General features: G+C 46.0%; 1 protein-coding gene across 5 annotated transcripts in view; it reads left to right on the top strand.

Moving 5' to 3' along the window:
- The window catches only part of CASR (calcium sensing receptor), a 171,603-nt gene that overhangs the window by 75,215 nt on the left and 72,248 nt on the right, over positions 1 to 24,140 (top strand). For 4 of the 5 annotated variants that reach the window (XM_075119358.1, XM_048819853.2, XM_075119360.1 and 1 more), the window contains one exon: positions 22,331 to 22,637. The exons of the other annotated variant lie outside the window; for it this stretch is intronic. In XM_075119358.1, coding sequence (XP_074975459.1) covers positions 22,331 to 22,637 — 307 coding nt within the window. The remainder of the gene's footprint in view (positions 1 to 22,330; positions 22,638 to 24,140) is intronic. 5 annotated transcript variants of the gene reach the window in all.

A 24,140-nucleotide genomic window follows, 5' to 3' on the forward strand; every position in this document is an offset into this window, starting at 1 on the left:
ATTAAGTGTTGCAATAGCTGACATTTAGGCACCTTGCCACCCAGTGGACTCCACAGCCCTGAGCTAGGTACCCAGGCTCCCTGTACAATTCACAAGGAGAGTTAAGTGCCTGGGAAAGGTATTCATGGAAGGCACCAAGCTGATCAGGGAGAGGCCTAAGCTAATCAGTAGGAAATGCCTACGTCCCATCCCCTCAAGGGGAGTTGGATGCCTCCTTCCACTCAAGATTCACAGCCATGAACCAAGGCAGTCCTTTGTAGCAAAAAAACTGAGGGGGAAGAGGTGCCCCCTGCCGCATACGCAGTGGTTTGAGCACATCCATTCATTGGGCCAGAGAGTGAAAAATGACTCTATAGCCTGCTAGTTAGGGCACTGATGTGGGGGACCCAGATTCAAGTTCCTGTTGCTTCTTCAGTGCATATTTAACTATTTCATGCAAAGTTGATCAGCTTCAGTGGGAGACACTGAGAGAACCCCAACCCTAAAATACCCTGTACCCCATTGGTTGGGGGTAGATCTGGTTCAAATCCTTGTTCCACCTCAGACAGAGCAGGGATTTGAACCTGGGTTTCCCACAACTTGGGTGAATGTTCTAACCACTGAACTATTCTCCTCAGATCTGCCTTGTGCAGGGCCCAATCCTGTAAGCTTGTTCTGAGGCAGTCTCTGAGGATGACTACTGCATTGGGCCCCACAGACAAGATAGGCAGGGGAATGCTTAGTCTGAGAACCCCACTGTGGCTTAGGCACAGAGCAGCTCAGCAGCAGCTGGTGGTAGGCAGCTTTGCGCATGGCCACTGAGAGAAATATAGGTGTCTCACGGATTTTTCTAGCAGAAATCTAGGTGCCAAGGGAATTTATGCCCCTACAGGGCAGGTGCTGGACTAGGGGTACTGGGGGTGCTGCTGCACCCCGGCTTGAAGTGGTTTCCATCATATGCAGGATTTACAGTTTGGTTCAATGGTTCTCAGCACCCCAATTATACAGATTGTTCCAGCACCCCTACTTCAGGGTTAGGAAGCAGCTGAGCAGGGTTTTGAGCATCTACATTTTGGATTTAGGTGCCTAAAGCAGCTGTTAGGTCCCTATATTTCCTTGTGGATCTAGCACTAAACGTATATAAAATCCAGCATACCTTCTCTGTCACACTCTCAAAGCAGTGGTACATGTCAGCATTTGAACTTGATTCAGCATTCCTTTACTGTCTTAGATGCAGTAAAATTGTATTTTAAATGTGCAAACTGACATCTTAAGATTCAGCCTGTGCTTGCTTACATAAAGCCTGATCTAAATGGGTCCATTGACGTCAGTGGGGTTTGGATCAGGCTGATATTGAAGCAAAGCAGTTAAGCCATTATGTATCTATGTAGACTGCTTTTAGATAAAAGAAAAGGAGTACTTGTGGCACCTTAGAGACGAACAAATTTATTTGAGCATAAGCTTTCATGAGCTACAGCATCCGATGAAGTGAGCTGTAGCTCACGAAAGCTTATGCTCAAATAAATTTGTTCGTCTCTAAGGTGCCACTAGTACGCCTTTTCTTTTTGCTGATACAGACTAACACGGCTGCTACTCTGAAACCTGCTTTTAGATAAGCACTCTCTAACTGATCTAACTCTGAGAACAAAGGTTCTTTGAGTGCTTGCTCATGTCAATTCCATTCTAGCAATGCCAGTGGCCAACACAGTGGCCGTATTGGGGAGCATGGGGCGTTTCAGTGAAGACATTGCCCCCTTCTCAGTGCTCATCAGTGGCCGTGTTGGAGCGAAGATTGACAGCCCCACTGACCAGTCCACAGAAGAGATCCACTTTCTGGACACTACGGTACTAATAAGTGATGGTCACTTAAAGACGACCCTATCCGGAAACCTACTGAATGCTATGCCGACTTACATGCCTCCAGCTTTCATCCAGACCACACCACACGATCCATTGTCTACAGCCAAGCTCTACGATACAACCGCATTTGCTCCAACCCCTCAGACAGAGACAAACACCTCCAAGATCTCTATCAAGCTTTCTTACAACTACAATACCACCTGCGGAAGTGAAGAAACAGATTGACAGAGCCAGAAGAGTACCCAGAAGTTACCTACTACAGGACAGGCCCAACAAAGAAAATAACAGAACGCCACTAGCCATCACCTTCAGCCCACAAATAAAACCTCTCCAACGCATCATCAAGGGTCTACAACCTATCCTGAAGGACGACCCAGCACTCTAACAGATCTTGGGAGACAGGCCAGTCCTTGCTTACAGACTGTCTGTGTCCTAGGGGAAATAGGTTACCTTGCATAATGACTTAGCCACTCCCAGTCTCTATTCAAGCCTAAGTTAATTGTATCCAATTTGCAAATGAATTCCAGTTCAACCATCACAGGGCCTAATAACATCAGCCACACTATCAGAGGCTCGTTCACCTGCACATCCACCAATGTGATATATGCCATCATGTGCCAGCAATGCCCCTCTGCCATGTACATTGGTCAAACTGGACAGTCTCTACGTAAAAGAATAAATGGACACAAATCAGATGTCAAGAATTATAACATTCATAAACCAGTCGCAGAACACTTCAATCTCTCTGGTCACGTGATTATAGACATGAAAGTTGCAATTCTTCAACAAAAATCTTCAAATCCAGACTCCAGCGAGAAACTGTTGAATTGGAATTCATTTGCAAATTGGATACAATTAACTTAGGCTTGAACAGAGATTGGGAGTGGCTAAGTCATTATGCAAGGTAACCTATATCCCCTTGTTTTTTCCTAACCCTGCCCCCCTCCTCAGACGTTCTTGTTAAACCCTGGATTTGTGCTGGAAATGGCCCACCTTGATTATCATACACATTGTAAGGAGAGTGGTCACTTTAGATAAGTTATTACCAGCAGGAGAGTGGGTTTGTGTGTGTGTGTGGGGAGGAGGGGGGAGAAAACCTAGATTTGTGCTGGAAATGGCCCAACTTGATTATCATACACATTGTAAGGAGAGTGATCACTTTAGATAAGCTATTGCCAGCAGGAGAGTGGGGTGTGGGGAGGTATTTTTTCATGCTTTGTGTGTATAAAAGATCTTCTACACTTTCCACAGTATGCATCCGATGAAGTGAGCTGTAGCTCACGAAAGCTTATGCTCAAATAAATTGGTTAGTCTCTAAGGTGCCACAAGTACTCCTTTCCTTTTTGCGAATACAGACTAACACGGCTGTTACTCTGAAACCTGTCATTATGCAAGGCACTGCATTTAGCCGTATGGAGTGGAAATCTATCAACTGCATGAAAAAACTTGTACAGATACAGACAGACATCATCTTCCTTTCCAAATGCAAACAGATGGACATCGTACCAAAAGGACTGAAGGTAAAAAATCCATTACAATCTACATACCACACAGACTATGCTGACAGCTTGTGCCACACACTCTCAAAGAAACTGCGGAATCACCTGATCAACATCCTCTACAGCAAATAGGGAAAGATTAAGAATGAGTTCTCAAAAATGGATAGTCTCATAAAAAACCAACCTTCCACACAAACTTCCTCGTGGCTGGACTTTACTAAAACTAGACAAGCCATTTACAACACACACTTTGCTTCTCTACAAAAGAAAAAGGACACTAAACTTTCTAAACTACTACATGCCACAAGGGGCCACAGCAATGGTTCCCTCAACCCACCCAGCAATATTGTTAACCTATCCAACTATACTCTCAGCCCAGCAGAAGCAGCTGTCCTATCTCGGGGCCTCTCCTTCTGCCCCTCCACCCCCACGAACATGATACAGTTCTGTGGTGACCTAGAATCCTATTTTCGACGTCTCTGACTCAAGGAATATTTCCAACATACCTCTGAACAACATACTAATCCACAGAGACCTCCCTACCAACACTACAAAAAGAAGAATTCTAGGTGGATTCCTCCTGAGGGTCGAAACAGCAGACTGGACTTCTACATAGAGTGCTTCCGCCGACGTGCACGGGCTGAAATTGTGGAAAAGCAGCATCACTTGTCCCATAACCTCAGCCGTGCGGAACACAATGCCATCCACAGCCTCAGAAACAACTCTGACATCATAATCAAAAAGGCTGACAAAGGAGGTGCTGTTGTCATCATGAATAGGTCAGAATATGAACAAGAGGCTGCTCAGCAGCTCTCCAACACCACTTTCTACAAGCCATTACCCTCTGATCCCACTGAGAGTTACCAAAAGAAACTACAGCATTTGCTCAAGAAACTCCCTGAAAAAGCACAAGATCAAATCCGCACAGACACACCCCTGGAACCCCAACCTGGGATATTCTATCTACTACCCAAGATCCATAAACCTGGAAATCCTGGGCGCCCCATCATCTCAGGCATTGGCACCCTGACAGCAGGATTGTCTGGCTATGTAGACTCCCTCCTCAGGCCCTACGCTACCAGCACTCCCAGCTACCTTCGAGACACCACTGACTTCCTGAGGAAACTACAATCCATCGGTGATCTTCCTGATAACACCATCCTGGCCACTATGGATGCAGAAGCCCTCTACACCAACATTCCACACAAAGATGGACTACAAGCCGTCAAGAACACTATCCCCGATAATGTCACGGCTAACCTGGTGGCTGAACTTTGTGACTTTGTCCTTACCCATAACTATTTTACTTTTGGGGACAATGTATACCTTCAGATCAGCGGCACTCCTATGGGTACCCACATGGCCCCACAGTATGCCAACATTTTTATAGCTGACTTAGAACAACGCTTCCTCAGCTCTTGTCCCCTAACGCCCCTACTCTACTTGCGCTATATTGATGACATCTTCATCATCTGGACCCAGGAAAAAGAAGCCCTTGAGGAATTCCACCATGATTTCAACAATTTCCATCCCACCATCAACCTCAGGCTGGTCCAGTCCACACAAGAGATCCACTTCCTGGACACTACAGTGCTAATAAACGATGGTCACATAAACACCACCCTATACCGGAAACCTACTGACTGCTATTCCTACTTACATGCCTCCAGCTTTCATCCTGACCACACTACACAATCCGTCGTCTACAGCCAAGCTCTGCGATACAACCGCATTTGCTCCAACCCCTCAGACAGAGACAAACGCCTACAAGATCTCTATCAAGCATTCTTACAACTACAATACCACCTGCGGAAGTGAAGAAACAGATTGATAGAGCCAGAAGAGTTCCCAGAAGTCACCTACTACAGGACAGGCCTAACAAAGAAAATAACAGAACGCCACTAGCCGTCACCTTCAGCCCCCAACTAAAACCCCTCCAACGCATTATTAAGGATCTACAACCTATCCTGAAGGATGACCCAACACTCTCACAAATCCTGGGAGACAGGCCAGTCCTTGCCTACAGACAGCCCCCCAACCTGCAGCAAATACTCACCAGCAACCACATACCACACAACAGAACCACTAACCCAGGAAGCTATCGTTGCAACAAAGCCCATTGCCAACTATGCCCGCATGTCTATTCAGGGGACACCATCACAGGGCCTAATAACATCAGCCACACTATCAAGGCTCGTTCACCGGCACATCCACCAATGTGATATATGCCATCATGTGCCAGCAGTGCCCCTCTGCCATGTACATTAGCCAAACTGGACAGTCTCTACGTAAAAGAATAAATGGACACAAATCAGATGTCAAGAATTATAACATTCATAAACCAGTCGCAGAACACTTCAATCTCTCTGGTCACGCGATTACAGACATGAAAGTTGCAATTCTTCAACAACAAAACTTCAAATCCAGACTCCAGCGAGAAACTGTTGAATTGGAATTAATTTGCAAATTGGATACAATTAACTTAGGCTTGAATAGAGACTGGGAGTGGCTAAGTCATTATGCCAGGTAACCTATTTCCCCTTGTTTTTTCCTAACTCCCCCCCCCCAGACGTTCTTGTTAAACCCTGGATTTGTGCTGGAAATGGCCCACCTTGATTATCATACACATTGTAAGGAGAGTGGTCACTTTAGATAAGCTATTACCAGCAGGAGAGTGGGTTTGTGGGGGGGGGGGTGAGTAAACCTAGATTTGTGCTGGAAATGGCCCAACTTGATTATCATACACATTGTAAGGAGAGTGATCACTTTAGATAAGCTATTGCCAGCAGGAGAGTGGGGTGTGGGGAGGTATTTTTTCATGCTTTGTGTGTATAAAAGATTATCTACACTTTCCACAGTATGCATCCGATGAAGTGAGCTGTAGCTCACGAAAGCTTATGCTCAAATAAATTGGTTAGTCTCTAAGGTGCCACAAGTACTCCTTTTCTTTCCACTTTACTTTGTTGTTCCTTCCTCTCTTGTTTTATTAGTTTCATGCTTGTGGATTTTAAGTCTTGGTGGGTGCAGCTGATGAAGATTTGTTGTTTTTGCACTGAAGTCACTGTGTAACATAAAGATGTTGAGTGTTCCAATAGATCTTCATCTCTCCTCTGGGTCCAGGCTGTGGGAGCTGTTCAAACCAAAAAATGTTTCTGGGCTTCCTTGTAAAAAACACACCAGTGTACGTTGAAGGTCTAAGGAGGCAAGTGCAAGCAGAACAAATCATCTGGCCCTGAGCTAAGGTGACACTGCTGGGCCCACAAATGAAGATTTTGAAGTGGGGCAGCCTGAAGGGAAATAATTGTGGAGAGGGAGGCTGCAGAGACGTCCATGTTACTGCCTGCTCAGCATGTTGGAGGAGGGTGAGGAGGTTTGTTGAAGTGGCACCTTTATATCTCCTTCCACCTGAGGGTCTAGTGGCAGTGTTTGTCCTGTGTGGGCCCCCTACAAACCTCGATTCCGGCGCCCCTACCAGTGTTTGGGGCAGCAGGAGAATTAGGAGATCCTCAAGGAAGCAGGGGGTGACTCCTCTCAAAGCCTCTCCCATTCATCTCCCCCTGCCTGTCTCTGGCTCCTACTCCCAGCTGGTAGCTCCGCTGTCTTGGCAGCTTTGCTACTTATCTCTGGCTCTGCTTCTGTGTCCGCCCCAGGCTCCCAGCAGCTCCAGCCCCTGCACTCCCTTGCCTGGTCCCCTCTGCCTTTAAGCAACTCTCACTCTCCGCCTGGACCTGGCAACAGCATGTACTGGCTTAGAGTATGCTCTGCAGGGGAAGGAAAGGGCCTGACATGGGAGCACAGGAGCAGGAACCTCTGATGAGGGCCTTCTGTTTGGCCTGCCGGGTATCAGTTCCTTCCAGCTCCCCAGTGGGGGGTCTGCTGTAAAGACTGCTTTGCTACCCAGCTCTGGCTTGCCCCAGGCTCCTGGTAGTTCCGGACTTTGTGCTCCCTGGCTGCCAGGTGGCCACTTTCTTCCTGGCTGCAGAGCATCCTCTGAGCTGGGGTGGGGGTGCTCAAAGGCAGGTCAGCATGGGAACACTGCAGATGTGATCGGGCAGGGGCACATAGGTGCTGAAGCTGCCAGCAGCCCAGGGTGGAGCTGGAGCCGGGTATCAGGGCAGTCCTTACAACAGAGCCCCCAGCAGGGAGCAGGACCTAGTAGCTGATGCCTGATGGGTCAAACAGAAGACTTTTGCGAGTGGGATCTGGCTTTCAGGGGGCTCCTTGCTGCTTAGGACCCCCCATGATTACATTGGTTGCAAGTGCTTAATGTCGCCACTGTGAGGATCCCACTGTGCTTTACAAATATTAACTAAGTCTCACAACCTCCTATATCAGGGATGGGCAAACTTTTTGACCCGAGGGCCCCATCTGGGTGGGGAAATTGCATGCTGGGCCATGAATGTAGGGCTGGGGCAGGGAGTTGGGGTGTGGTAGGGAGTGCAGAGTGTGGGAGGGGGTGTGGTGTTCAGGAAGGGGCTCAGGGCAGGGGGTTGGGGTGCAGGAGGGGTGTGGCAGGGAGCTCAAGGCAGGGGGTAGGGGGTTCAGGGCAGGGGGCTAGGGTCTGGGCTGCAAGAGGGGTTCGGGGTGCAGGCTCCAGCCCAGTGCTGCTTACTCAAGCAGCTCCGAGGGGCAGCGGCGCGCAGTGAGGCTAAGGCAGGCTCCGCATGTCAGCATGTCCGGCAGTGGCTCCTGGAGGTGGGGTGGGGCAGGCAGCTCTGCCGCACGCTGCCCTCACCTGCAGGTACCACCCCCGAAGCTTCCATTGGCTGCGGTTCCCCGTTCCCGGCCAATGGGAGCCACAGGGGGCAGTGCCTGCAGCCGAGGGCAGCACACAGAACCCTCTGCCCCCACCCCTCCCCCAGGGACTGCAGGGACATGGTGCTGGCCGCTTCTGGGAGAAGCATGGGGCCAGGGCAGGTAGGGAGCCTGCCTCAGCCCCGTGGCGCCACGGGAACTGGCAATCCCGCAGGCCGGACTGAAAGCCCTGACAGGCCAGATCCAGCCTGCAGGCTGTAGTTTGCCCACCCCTGCCCTATATAGTAGGATAGTAGCATTATCCTTGTCTTACAGTTGGGGACACTTAGGTACAGAGAGGAGAAGCAACTTTCTTGGGATCACAACATAAGCCTGTGGCAGGAGGAGAAATAGAACCAGTGGTTGGAGCCATGTCTGCTAGGCCATCCTCCCTCCCAAAGTGGGTGGAAAGGGTTGGGGCTGTTGAGATTCACAGAAAGAGGGAGGGGATTGGTCTGAAAACCTGTTCCCACACACACAGTTTATGATCCAGATCCATAGTTCCTTCTACCCTGTGCCATCCACGGATCCCTCAGTGCTTAAAGAGCTCGGAAAAACTCTGCTTTGTTCTGTGTTCAGTTTCAACTGACTGTGCATAACAAGAGCTTCAGAGCAGCTCAACCCCAACTGCCTGTCTGGGAAGCTCTTCAGCCCTTAAAGGCACAGCCCCCAACACCCCAGGCCCTGCTGTTTTCTGGTGCCTGAAATGAGGTCTCATTAATAAGGCTATGTTTTAGTCACGGGTATTTTAGTAAAAGTCATGGACAGGTCACGGGCAGTAAACAAATTCACAGCTCATGACCTGTCCATGACTTGCACTATACACCCCTAACTAAAACTTGAGCTGCGGGGCTGCGAGTGCTCTGGGGGGGAGGGGGGAGAGGTCTGAGGGCACCGCGGGTGCTGGGGGTGGTGACCCAGGACCCCTGCTGGTGCTGGGGGTGGGAGGGTTGGCAGGGCTGGCAGGCTCCCTAACCGGCTCCATGTGTCCTTGCAGCTTCTAGGGGGAGGGAAAGCGAGGGGTGTCCCTGTGCTGGCCCTGCCATGAGCTCCGGCTTTGCTCCCATTGGCCGATAACCACAGCCAGTGGGAGCTGCGGGGGCAGCGTGTGGAGCCCCCTGGCTCCTCCCCCTAGGAGCTTCAGAGACATGCCAACTGCTTCTGGGGAGCCCCCCCTGCACGAAGTAAGCACCGCCCCACACCCCAACCCCCTGCCCCAGCAGCCCTGAGCCCCCTCCCACACCCAAACTGCCCCAGCAGTGGCCGGGGCTGCTGGCCCAGGGCTGCCTGATCTGCTGGGGCAGCCCCGGATTAGCCAGCCGCACCGGCCGCTGCAGAAGTCACGGAGGTCATGGAAAGTCACAGAATCCGTGACCTCTATGACAGACATGCAACCTTACTCATTATTAAAGCTGGCTTTAATAAGGAGTCTGTGCAGTAAATGACCAAGTCTCATTCAAGCAATAACTACCCAAGTGAAAGGCATCTCCTGGAGACTAGTGCGCAGCTGGGAGGCCTCAATGGCACAGAGGTTAGGATCTCTTCCAGGGATTCATGCCCACCTTGGAAAAGACAATAGCCAAAAACGCAGAGGTCAGAAATGTGATTGCTCTGGGCATCTCTAGATGATCTAAGATTAGCTGGAAGCATTTTATAATATGCCTTGTATAGATTACTCTATCTAATATCACACCCTAACACCTTCTAAAACTCTAGTGAAGAGAAAGCTTTTCTATGTTAAAATGGGCTAGGCTTTAACTTGGCCAGTTTAGCACATTCTCTTCATTTTGACTGGGATTTTGAAGGTGTTAATTTGAAGCTATTATTCATTATCATTATTTCTCTTACTGTAGTGCCTACCCTAGGAGCCCCAGTCATAGACCAGGACCCCACTGTGCTAGGCATTGTGTAAACACAGAGCAAAAAGATAGTTCCTGTCTCAAGACACATATAATCTGAGTATAACACAGACTCCTGGGGGACAGCAGCAGGAAACAATGAGACAATATTGTATAAGCAGACAAAACAGACATGTGGTAGGGATAGAACACACAAGCAGAGTGAATTATGTGATGGCAGCAAACATCGTATTAGCTCCATGTTAGTGAGCCAACTCAATCTAATATCACACCTTGAAACCTTAGACTAGACCAAGTCAGAGTGTAACTGCCACTCCCTGCTCTAATGGCCCTTGAAGCTTTAATGTAGTGGTGCCCAAACTTTTCCTGTCACTCCTCCCACCCTTACCAGTGACGGAATCTGTCCATCCCCCACCTTCCATTATAGAACAGTTGGCTCAGCAGAGGAGCTTGGGCTGAAGGCAGAGCTGGGGCCCGAACTGCGGAATTGGGGAGGAGCTGGGGCTAGAGGTGGAGCTGGCCTGGGGGTGGAGAGGGAATGAGGGCAGAGCTGGGTTGTGGGTGTAGCAGGGGGAAGAGTGGAGCTGTGGCTGGGGCCAGAGCTGGGCTGGGGGCGGAGCAGAGCTGTGGCGGGAAGCGGAGTGGAGCAGGGTGGTATTCCCTCCCTGCACCCCAGTCCCTGCCGTGAACCCTCCCAACGTTCTAGAGGAGCGCGGGGACCACTGCTTTAATGACTGGGGAATTCACAGAAGAGAAACATTGGATCTTCTATTAATATGATGAGATTCATTGAGAACATTGTTGAAGCTCCTCTCACACATCAAGCTGCAGTTAGAACCTTTGAGAATGTACTTGATTCCAAGCAGAACAACTAATGGTTCTAAGCAGGGCACAGCCTGTGACAGCTAGTAGAAACCTAGGCTGAAGAGTACCTTTTCCTTCTTGAAGAAAAAACATGGTCAGTTGGTTAAGGCACATGATTTGGAGTCAGAAGATCCAAGTTCTGCCACTGACTTGCTGTATTGTTTTGGGCAGGTCATTTTGATTGAACACTTTGGCCGGGATCCACAAAGGGATTTAGGTTTCAGGTGTCGCAATGCTTACGCCATGCCTACACTGCAATCTTTGGTTGACACAAGTTATGTAAAGTGTGTTTATTTTCATCTTGTTTCTTTAATATTGTCGTGATATAACTTGCATTAAACCTAGCACTTTAGTTGCAGCAGGAGGATTTGGAGAGGAGATGTCTGTGGGTACGTGTACAATGCAATGTAAGCCCAGGCTCAAGCCCGTTGGCTCTGTATTTGTGTGCCCAGGCTTGAGCGGCCGCACTGAATATTGACCCCAGTTTTCACACCTGTGGTCAGGCTTCCACACTGCATTACACAAACCTGAGTCAAACCAGCTTGTACCAGGCTTCCTAGCACCCTCTCCAACTGTAGGCACTGTAGCCCTTAGATCGTGGTGCAGTGTGGAAAAACTTGAGTGTCCACCCTGCACATTACAGGAGGTTGTTGCAGCCTGCCAACACAACTTGCCGAGCTGTCTGCTGGATCTACACACTCCTGGCAATGAGAGCCAGCAACATAGAGGAGTCAACATGTGAAGAATATATCTTGCTCGGACTTTCACTCCTGTTTCAGGAAATAGACAGAGTGTCCATGAGATACTAGTGGATGTTTTGGCAGCATTTTCTGAGCTACCAAAGGCACCTGTTGGAGGAGGAAGATGATATAGAAATGACATACTTGAACTGGCTGAGGCTGCTGAAGGCTTTCGGTACAGCCGCTGATGTCCCCTCTGTAGATTGCAGCTTCTGGAGCACAGACTGGTGGGATCACATTATCATGTGCACCTGGGGTGACCAGCAATGGGTCCAGAAATTTAGCATGAAGATAGCTACACTTCTGGAGCTTTGTGAGCAGCCTGCTCCAACCCTCCAGCTTCATGATACATTCATGTGGTCGGCCATATTGGTTCAGAATCAAGTTGCTATAGTCATCTGGAAGCTGGCTACCTCAGACTGCTAGAAGTCCATTGCTAAGCAGCTTGGCAACGGAAAGTCAACTGTGGATAAAGTGATAGCAGAGGTTTCTGGGGCAATCAAGTGTATGGCAATGAGGTGTGCCCAAGGAGGCGGGCGTAAACAATATTCCTGAAGTAACTGCTGGTTTTGAGAGAATGCAGTTTCCAAATTGTGCTGGGGCCATTGATGGGACTCGTGCTCATAGTTCACCCTCCTTAAGGAACACATGAGTACATCAGCTGCAAAGAGTACTACTCCATTGTTATGCAGGCTGATTTATGGATGCCAGCGTGGGCTGTACTGGGAAAGTTTATGATACCAGGGTTTTCTGCTGATTGTGAGTCTGTCTTCAAGGTCAGGCCAGGACACTGTTCCCACCAAATGATATTATCATAAATGGAGTAGCTGTTTCCACTGTTATTCTAGGGGAGCCTGCATACCCCTTTTTGCCTTGGCTTACGAAAATGTATCCTGATCTCAAAGGCCCTGGCAAGAAAAGATTCAATAACACTCTCAGTAGGTGTAGAATAGTGATTGAATGTGTGTTTGGCAGACTGAAATCCCACTGCTGCTGTTTACAGAACCATTTGGATTCCATTGTCATCAATGCTGCCTGCATTGCTATGGCTTGCTGAGCTCTTCACAATCTTTGTGAAACCAAAGATGAGTCATTTGCCCCCTGTAGCGGGGTGATCACCCTGCTCCAGCCCTGAAGGGGTTAAAACAGCCCTGGGAGAGGGCTGCCCTGGGGAGAACAGCTGGGGGAAGCTGAGTGAGTAGTTGACCACAGCTGTGGCCAGCTCAATCAGGGCCCAGCTGGCCTTTATAAGAGGGCTGTGAGCCAGGAGCAGAAGAAGAGTCTCACTCTAGCCCTAAAGTGGGAAGGGCTAGCTGCCTGGGAGCAGGGTACTTAGAGCTGGAGCAGTGCTGGGAAGGGCAAAGGGAGCTGGGGTGCTCCAGCCTGGTAAACCCCCAGGCTGCAGGCCTTGGTGAAGGCCTACAAAGGTACTGGGGCTTCAGAGGGGCAGCCTGGGAACAGGCAGAGGCAGCTGGTCCTAATCCCTTGCCAATGATGAGTGGCCATTACACTGCAGTCTGCCCCAGTGAGTGGGTCTTAGATGATGACTGGCAGTAGTCACTGAGGCAAGGTGGATTTAGAGGGCTGGGGGTCCCCCTGGGAGGGGAGACCCAGAGTGTGGGGGTACTGCTGGGGGCAGGACCCTGAGGTAAAGGGCACCAGGATTTGTGAGGGCTATGGGGCCAGTGGCAGGCGAGACACCAGCCTGCAGAGGGTGCTCTGGGCTGGAAGAGCTAATTCCCAGGATGACCAGCAGGAGGCGCTGCACTGGTGAGTCTCACTTCAGTACACCCCCCAAATGGACTTTTGACAGTAATAGATCGCTGACCTGGTATACTCAGCCAGTGAGACACCTGTGACCGCTAGAGCAGGTGATGTGCAACAGAAATCAGGGATGTTCTGTGGTCCCACATTATGGACTTGTATGGACCAATGGAAGAAGAACTGTATATTCATGAATTTGTTTTTACAGCAGTGTTAACAGTGAATGAAATACTGTCCCTGTATGCAATGAATGAGGGGATGATTGTCATGAATTTTAATTATGGATGAGATGACTTCTTATGTAATCGGGGGAGGATGCACTGTATGGCAAGAACTATGGATTTTAATTATGGATTGATGTAAATAGATGTATTGAGAAATTGTGTTTTGGATACAACTTTTCAGCTGTGCCTATGTGTTTTATTGGAAGTACACATTACATGATGTGATGGTAATAAACTTTCTTAATAAAATAAAAGCCTTTATGTGTGAACATGGCTGTATTTGTTTTAAAAAAACACTAAAGTGTTTTCAGGCAGGTTAGCTGCCATTAGAACAAAACAAGTAATACACCAACATCAAAACAGTCATAAAACAAACATTGAACAGGGCAAACAGTGAAACTAGTGCCGACAAGTTCCCTGCTTGTGTGTGTCCCCTGGCATCCCTTTCTTGCCCATTTAGCATTTACTTGGCACTGCTGCATGAGTACATTTGCCCTGTCTAGCTAGTCCCAGCTGCATGGGCCACCCAACCATGGAATTGTCAACTGCATTTCTGGTCTGCAGCTTATGATACCATGGAGGGGACTCGGGCTGTGTGGCAGGTGCAGCAGGAGCCTGCACTCTTGCAGCCTACGAGCAGAAGCAGCCTCTCAAACAGGTCTTTCTGCAGGGCTCTATCTTCTTCCCTGAAGTGACGATCCTACTCAGCAAATTGCGCTGCCAATCTCTCCCCATGCGCTGCAATTCTGTCCTCTCACTCTGCATCCTGTCCGTACTCCTTCACTTGCCATGAATCCTTCTCTCTTTGGTATTAAACCTGCTTGTTGGCTCTGTCCCACGTGTTCACCATAAGTGCATCACGGGAAACACTTCCTCTTGGGCAACTCCATGACCATTCTAAATCTCAGGCTCCTGGTGGACTGCAGCCTGTGGAGGTTGAAGGACCTGAAAACATCCATCAAAAATACATTGTTGTCTCAGTACTTCAGAAAAGGTTCAACACATTCACAGAGAAAAGTATCTGTGGACTCTCCAGGCCAAAAAACAATACTTGGTTAAACTCTGCTTCAGTACCTTGGTCAGAGGAACCCTTTGGTTCCCAGAAGCTCCATGGACACAACTGAGTTAATCAGAGTGAAAAGAGTGCACACATAATGGTAAGGTGAAATTTACATACGCTATATGGTTAAGAATTGCAGACGATTGTAGCCTGGGGAGCGGGGCAGGGACAGCATGACTTACTACCCAGCCTTCTCTGTCCTTTCACCATTCCACGTGATGTAACAATCCTAAATGTAAAGGGACATTCTATTCTGCTGGTGGCAAGTGTGGCACAGAGATTTTGAAGCTTATGGTGACTGAGCACCACATCTATGAATGGAGTGGGCTGGTGTCCTACAGAGATTGGCCCAGAAAATGCACCCTTCTTCAAAATGTGACTTCTTATCTGAACTTCCTACTATGGGAAAAGTTTGCAGCTATCAGCACCTGGGATTGGGTCAAAATTCTTGGGGTAATCAACCGGATGCTGCGTTAGCATTCACATGGATTACGGCTTCCCTGCAGCTTCCGATGCAGTCTGCTCTGACTACATCTAGCTATGGACTACATACAAACGCACACAATAATACGGACTCTGAGTCATTCCCCTCCCTGTCCCCTGGCACATTTCTGGACAACAGAAAAAAACTCAGTTGTATTTTGAACATTAATTTCATCACCCATGGCCTACCTTGCCCCTCCCCCGTATAGTTATCTGTTTACAGGAGACTAGTTACGCTATGTCATGGCTGATTTGTACAGAGCAGCATACTAAAAGGGAAGGCCATATACGGTTCTTACTTTTAACACCCTGGCACATCTTTGTAAGAATGTGTGAGTATCAAATAAAAATTTCAATATAAATGCTTGTATAACAGTTGTATTTCACTTTTGAATTCCACCTCGGGGGTGGTGACATCAAGGTGCTGGCACACATTCTGCCATTAGCAGATACACACTGCTTCCCACAGCTTGTAATCAGTTTTACATTGGGTCATAAATTGGAAATCCTTCACATTCCTATACTAATAACAAACATGGAGCCAAAAACTTTCCAGGCTACCAGCTTATCAGGTAGGTAACTTCTGCACCTCTTCTGCTGCCATTTCTTCAGTGGACTGCTCCTCCAGGGGATCATCAAACAGCCTCTTCAAGTAGGGACCCAGGATGTGCTGTAGGCAGCAAAGCCTCCTCAGAGATCAGTATAAGCACCTGAGCTGGTGTCTGCTGACTAGATTCGGGGGTCAGAAGACACTATCATGGCTGACCAGGCTATTGTGAAATGCTGGTGGCTCACTGCTCTGAGCAGTACCCAACACCTAATTATACTCTTTGTAAAAGAGGCAGGATGATGCTGAGTTCCCAGAGGTGTAGTTTTCATCTCTGTTTTTACGACAGTTGCTCTTGAGCCATTTAATTGGCCCCCTGCACTGGTCCAGTGAATCTGCAGTGCTGACAGCTTCTTTGCTATTTCCTGATGCGCTTGGTTGTTCCTGGAACTCTTGCTGAAGTCAAACATTTTGCTCATCTCTCACCAGAGATTCATCAAAACTTGTCTGTGATCCCCTGACCAGATAGCTGTGTGCTCGGCAAAGGACTTCTTGTTAGTGGCCATCTGCAGCTCAGCAGTCAGAATCAAATAGAGGGTTAAATGCTGAGAAGCTGTACTTGAACCAGGGGGGTTGCTTCCATTTCCTGGGAGTCAACTGGCTAATCTTGGGATAGAAAGGACAGGGAACACTGGCCAATAGGATTGTGGGATAGCATTGGCAGACTCTGAGGACATGAGTCTCTGGGACCGGGACATGAGTTGCATCCACATAGCAAAATGATGGAGTTTGGACCCAAGTCCCAGTGGGATTTGGGCTCAAACCCACTCCCCTTGCTTGGTCCCAGGGCCCAGAGGGCTTATTGGCCCAAGTCAGACAGAACTGTATGTAGATGGAAGCGGGGTTTGGGCTTGAGCCTGAGTCTAAACCCAGGCTTACATTGTGGAGTAGACATCTACATCTTAAATAGTGGTCCATCATATGAAACAGTTCAAGTGCCATTGGTCTAAATGAAAATACTGTGGGTCATGTCTTGAGCAAACCTTGAACATTTTAAGAGTACTTGCTTATAATACAGGGAACTGTTAAATTTTAAAAGACCATAAAATGATCCTGGAGAAGCAGTAAAGGACAAAAATGGGAACTGGCTAAATTTCTGTGGTTTGTGTTGTACAGGATGTCAAACTAGATGATCTACGGGTCCCTTTGGCCTTAAAAATCTGTGAATCAAAATCAAAGCATTGTGCTTTACCCCCACCAGTCCACCTTTAATGACAATTAAAAGAATGGCGTAGCCGTGTTAGTCTGTATCCACAAAAACAGCGAGGAGTCTGGTGGCACCTTAAAGACTAAGATTTATTTGGGCATAAGCTTTCGTGGGTAAAAAACCCACTTCTTCAGGTGCATGGAGTGAAAATTACAGATGCAGGCATAAATATACTGACACATGAAGAGAAGGGAGTTACCTTACAAGTGGAGAACCAGTGTTGACAGGACCAATTCAGTCAGGGTGGATGTGGTCCACTCTGAGGAGTAGTAGCAGTTTTGGTGATATGTTTTTATTGCTAATGTTAAACTAATACATAAATAAAATAAATCTATACAACCATCAAGTCAATATTGAATCTTGGTCAGATCAATAAATTAGCAAATTAATCTCACTGAATTGGAATTATATAATAAAATGAGTTAAATCATCAAATTAGTTGTAAAAATTATAAACTACTTTAAGTTCTAAAGACGATTCTTAAGAAGGTAACTGTCCAGTTGGTTATAAACCCCCAACTAAAGAATTTTACTGACCTCAATCAAATCTATGACTTAGAGCTGGTTAAAAACTTAATATTGAAACCAAATTATCTAATATCTGAATCACTACCTCAGAGCCATTATGCTTCTTTCTTAGAATTGAATTCTAGTGGGGTGACTAGAACACATATAAGACAGACTCTAAGAAAACATTTTGATAAGCAGGAGTTTGACAGCTCTCTTATGAACCAAAGTGTTTGTTACAGTTTAAGTTTCTTAGGACTTTTAAATATAGAATACCAAAGACACTTCAATGAGTATCTTCACGAGACAAGGATTATGGGAGTTTAAACTTTTTCTCTGGTAACTTCACCATGTGGATGTTGTGGATTCTCATACATACATGCACACAATCACCCTTTTGCATCCTATAATTAGAAAATAAAAAGCCTGGGACATCTCCCAGCTAATAAAAATAAAAGACAAAATAAAGATAACAAGGGTTTGCGACCTCTTCAGCTTTCACAGTCTTTTGGACTTATTGTCTAGGAGCTGGAACCTGCAGTCAAGGAGCAGGTAGTGATGTTCTGCTGGCACAGCACATCTCCGTAGGTACAGGGACAGAGTGCTCAATGGCTGGAGTACCCTGTTTGCTGCTGTTGTGACTTCCTCTTTACAAGATGATCAGCCTTGGGGATTCTGGAACATCAGTTTTCTCTCAGGTGGCTTGTTGACTCAAAGGTGAGGCTTCTCAATCTGACCCTTGAGTTTTACAGTTTGGAAACTTCATAGATTCCAAGGCCAGAAGGGACCATTGTTATCATCTAGTCTGACCTGCTTATAACATAGGCCATAGAGCTTCCCCAAAATAATTCCTTTTTGAAGTAAACACATATTTTAAAGAACCCATTCAACCTTGATTTACATATTGCCAGTGATGGAGAATACTTGGTAAGTTGTTCCAATAGTTAATTACAATCACTGTTAAAATATATACCTTATTTCCAGTCTGAATTTGTCTAGCTTCAGCAACAAGCCATTGGATCTTGTTATATGTCTGTCTGCTAGATTGAAGAGCCCATTATCAAATATTTGTTCCCCATGTAGATACTCATGAAGTGTGATCAAGTCACCCTTTAACTTTCTCTTTGTTAAGCTAAATAGATTGAGCTCTTTGAGTCTACCACTATAAGGCATGTTTTCCAATTCTTTAATCATTCTCGTAGCTCATCTCTGTACCCACTCCAATTTATCAACATGCTTCTTGAATTGTGGACACCAGAACTGGACACAGTATTCCAGCAGCGGTTGCACCAGTGCCAAATACAGAGGTAAAATAACCTCTCTACTCCTACTTGAGAATCCTCATTTTATGTATCCAAGGATTGCATCAGCCCTTTTGGCCACAGCATCGCACTGGGAACTTATTCTTAGCTGATTATCCACCATGACCCCCAAATCTTTTTCAGAATCACCTCTTCCTAGGATAGAATCCCCCATACTGTAAGTATGGCCTACACTCTTTGATCCTAGATGAATACGTTTACACTTAGCCATACTAAAATTCATATTGTTTGCTTGCGCCCAGCTTACCAAGTGAGACAGATTGCTATACATAAGTGACCTGTTTTCTTTATTATTTTATCGCTCCCCCAATTTTTGTCTCATCTGTAAACTTTATCAGTGATGATTTTATATTCTCTTCCAGGTCTTTAATAAAAATGTTAAATAGCATAGGCCCAAGGACAAACACCTGCAGGACCCCACTAGAAACACACATGCTTGATAATGATTCCCTATTTATAATTATATTTTGAGACCTATCAGCCAGTTTTTAATCCATTTAATGTGTGCCATGTTAATTTCATATCATTCTAGGTCTTTAAGCAAAATGTCATGCGGTACCAAGTCAATTGCCTAACAGAAATCTATTACATCAATTCACTTATCAGTCAAACTTGTTGTCTCATAAAAAATGTATCAAGTTAGTTTGACAGTATCTATTTTCCCTAAACCCATATTGATTGGCATTAATTTTATTACCTTCCTTTAATTCTTTATAAATCGAGGCCCATGTCAGTTGCTCTGTTATCATGCCCAGGATCAATGTCAGACTGACAGGTCTATAATTACCCAGGTGATCCTTTTTACCCTTTTTATATATTGTCACACTCGCTTTCCTCCAGTCTTCTGGAACTTCCACAGTGTTCCTAGACTTGTGGAAAATTAGCATTAGCAGTCCAGCAAACTCTTCAGCCAAATCTTTTAAAACTCTCGCATGCAAATTATCCAGACCTGCCAATTAAAAAATGTGTAACTTTAATAGCTGCAATTTAATATCTTTATGATACAATGTTGGAATGGAAAGAGTATTGTTAGCATCATGTGATATGACCATATCATCTGTCTTTTTCACAAATACAGAACAGAAATACTTATTGAACCCTTCTGGTTTTCCTGTGTTATTATTGACAATTCCAATATTTCTATCTAGTACTGGTCCAATACCATTGTTAGGATTTTTTTTGTTCTTAATATACTTAAAGATCTCCTTACTATTCTTAACTCTGCTGGTCATAGAGTTCTCCTTGTGTCCCTTTGCTTCCCTTATCAATTTTCTACAATTCCAAGCTTCTCATTTATTTTCATTACTATCAGCTTCCCCTTTCTTCAATTTGAAATTATTTGTTTATTTATAGCTGTCTTCTCTTCACTTACTCAGGCCAGGTCTACACTACAGACTTATATCGGTATAACTGCGTTGCTCAGAGATGTGAAAAATCCACATCCTTGAGCGATGTAGTGATACCAACGTAACCCATGGAGCAGGCCATGCTATGTCGGCTGGAGAGCTTCTCCTGTCGTCATAGCTACCGCCTCTCATGGATTAAATATGCTGATAAGAGAATCTCTCCCGTCGGTGTAAGAGTGACTTCAAAGTGTTACAGTGGTGCAGCTGCAGCTGTGCTGATGCAGCATTTTAAGTGTAGACCTTCCCTAAGCCTGGCAGCACCTCCCTCCAAGATCTTTGACAGATCATGTGTGAGGCCTACCTTGTAGTCATGCAGCCTGATCCAGTCAGGTTCAAGTTAGGTCATCCTTTACTAGTGTCAATTCTGGAAGTCCTCTTTAAAAAATAATTTAAAAGGGAATTCTTTGCCAGAGAATGTTGTGAAGGCCAAGACTATAACAGGCTTCAGAAAAGAACTAGATAAGTTCACGGAGGATATGTCCATCAATGGCTATTAGCCAGGATGGGCTGGGATGGTGTACCCAGCCTCTGTTTGCCAGAAGCTGGGAATGGGTGACAGGGGATGGATCACTTGATGATTACCTGTTCTGGTCATTCTCTCTGACGCATGTGGCATTGGCCACTGTCATAAGACAGCATACTGGGCTAGATGGACGTTTGGTGTGATCAAGTATGGCTGTTCTTATGTTCTGAATGTTTTCAATTAGCAAGTTTAGCACATCACAGGGATAATGCTCACTCCACCCCAAGGTGACACTCCAGACCTGAATTCCTAGTGCCCTGATGCCCATTTCTGATTGTCAGTGTATGTCACTGTGGAAGCTCAGTCCACAGCTGAAAAGCAGTCCTGAAATACGGCTTTGCCATTCCAGAGCAGAGTGGCAGCAGCAATCTTATGAGGCACTCCTTAAATATCCATGAGTCATGGAGTTCCCTGCCAAGATCTACTTGCGAGGTTCTGAGCTCCTATCTAAAGGCAACTGCCCTGATCATTATAACAGAGGAAGACTGTAGTTGAAGCACTGGACTGGGACCCAGGACTTCTGTATTCTTGTTACATTTTTCAAAACCATCTAAGTGATTTAGGAGCCTATATCCTATTTTCAAAAGTCAGACACTTGGGAGAATAAATCCCACTTTGGCACTTTTGAAAATTTACACACTATTCCTGTTTTTTCTGTAGACTTGCAAATCACTTCCCCTCTCTGTGCATCCATTTCTCCATTTGTAAAACAGGCAGATTGATACTGACCTATTTTGCATGGGTGTTGCGAGGGGCAATCCATTCAATGTTTGTGAGGTGAATGCCTGGTAATAATTACAGTGCTTGTGTGATAGTTAGTGGATATAACATTTATAAAGGTTTATAAACATACAAAAAGACTGAGCTTCAGGAAAATCGAGGTTCACTCCCTGCAATGGAATACATCCACCTGACCCCAAAGGTGATCCCTGTTCATGACTTGATCAGGAGTAAAACCACAGGTCTCTGGTCAGGAAGGAATTTGATCTTGTCCCCAAATCTGATAGGCCTTTCAATCTTGTAAGTGTGAGCAAGGATCACCCTCTTGAAGGATCTCTTCCCATATGTACCCAAGTTAGATCTGGGGACTAAGTAATTATTTTGTATCTGGTCAGGTCTCCAAGGTACAAGAGATACCAAGCAGCACTTCAGACCTGATCTCCTTCATCTTCCCCAGACTCCGGGGCAGGTGGAGGGTGGGGGTGTTAGAAATCCACAGCCAGCCCTGGATGAGAACCAGATCCTCAAATCCAACCCACTCCCAATATGTGAGTTTGAAATCTTGATCCAAATCTTGCAATTTAGGCCCATCTTTTCCAGGGACCTTTTCCTGCACCTACTGAAGTCAATAGCAAAACTTTCCATTAAATACAATAGGATGTAAGACTGGGCTCTTCACACTATACTGTGCTTTTGATTTTCATATCTAAAACCTCCAATTCGCGCTCTCTTTCTCTCTCTCACGCATGCGCGCACACACACAAAATCTCTCAATCTGTTGCTTACATGCTCTCTTGTTCACTATATCTAATATGCACTTGCTTTCTCTCTCTCTCTTTCTCATCCGTACACTGTCTCCCCCTCTCTTTCTCTACCTCCCACTCTCTTATTTTTATTTCTTGCTCATTTGTAGGTATAATTTCCGAGGTTTCCGGTGGTTGCAGGCTATGATCTTTGCCATAGAGGAAATAAACAGTAGCCCGACCCTCCTTCCAAACATGACCTTGGGATACAGGATATTTGATACCTGCAACACTGTCTCCAAAGCCCTGGAGGCCACACTGAGTTTTGTGGCCCAGAACAAGATAGACTCCCTGAACCTGGATGAGTTCTGCAACTGCTCAGACCACATTCCTTCTACTATTGCAGTAGTGGGGGCAACCGGCTCTGGGATCTCCACTGCAGTGGCCAATCTGCTGGGACTCTTTTACATACCTCAGGTACTGCATATTTTTCTCTTATTTAGCTTACAAGGTGGTTAGATCTAAGGGCCTGGCCTGTCTACTCTATAGACTAACCAGGCCAGGGCAAAGTTAGGTGAAACTATTTTGTAAAATAGCTAATTGTTTGTAGTGTGGACAGAAAAACAAATCTACTGAGTCATGTTCAGGAATTGTATTACAACCTAATGTGATCTTAGCTCCTTTTAGTCCTTTCTCCAATATAGACAAAAACAGTTTTAGCATGGAGGGCCTAACTGTAAGCTTTCTTGGTAAGGACTTGTAGTACAAATAGGCCCTCAAAGTGCCATGAGATGGACAGAACCCTTATGTGACTCACACAGACATTTACAATAACATAACAGTACAACCTGGTCAATTTATATGATGTGACACAACCTATTCCTTTCATAAATATTTTGTGTCACGGAGGACTCAGTATTTTTGTTGGTGAAATGTGCTATATTTCACTCTCCAGAATTGCCAGGTCTGTGTGTACTGACTGAATAGGTACAGCCTTGGGCAATGGCACCGCAAGCTTCCATTTGCCACTCTCTGCCAATTTGCCCTAGCCCTGCCCTAGCAGGACCACCTTTAGAAGCACAAAAGGAGTTCAGTCCATTCTTTCCTTTACCTGTCTGTTGAGACTGCCAACAAGGTCAGTTACTACAAATTGCATTGTTTGTTTGTGATGTGAACATTTGTGCTGCTGGGAATTGGATTGAAATGCATCTAACTCATTTCATAAAGCCAAAGGCCACCAAGACGCCAACAGATGGAAACAACTTCCAGCCACAAGCAATCTGGAGTAGACAGAACCTATGATTACCAGATACATATCTCACTGACATTCTCTTCAGTGATTTAGTTCCCTGAATACCATTAGTTCAAATAAATCATTTGCAGTTGCCATTCACTATAGACAACTGGCTCATTGCTATAGCTGGGTGAATTTTTTGGTTTGCTGGCACTTCTTAAAAATCAAAAAAAGGTTCATTTTGTGTCAAACTGAACAATACATTTTTCATCATTTTTGGCTGGTTGAAAACGTGGAAAATAATTCACACAGAGTCCAAACAAACTATTTTGTTCCAATTCAACTCAAAATTTTTACTTTCAGTTTTGGGTGTTTTTAACAGAAGCAAAGGAAGACTAGTTTCAAAAATAAATGGAGGAGCAAGAGGTGCCCTCTTTATAACTTTTAGACCAGTGCATAAGGCACTGCTCTGGGAGACCTGGCTTCAATCCCCGCCACCCACCCCACCCCCGATGAGGCAAAGGTATTTGAACTTGAGTCTCTTGAGTCTCAGGAAAGTGCCTGAGCCACTGGGCTATAGGACAGTTTAGTGTGGGATTTCCTCAGTCTGTTCTGCTGAAGCTTTTCCACTATTTATAAATAATTAAATGGTCATTGGATCAGGGACTTGAAATTAGGTCTCCCACATCCTAGGTGAGTGCCCTCCCCCAGCCACACACTCTATAGAATCATTTTCTCTATCTTTT

The sequence above is a fragment of the Caretta caretta genome, chromosome 1 (genome assembly GCF_965140235.1).
Source record: "Caretta caretta isolate rCarCar2 chromosome 1, rCarCar1.hap1, whole genome shotgun sequence".
Taxonomy (NCBI): domain Eukaryota; kingdom Metazoa; phylum Chordata; order Testudines; family Cheloniidae; genus Caretta; species Caretta caretta.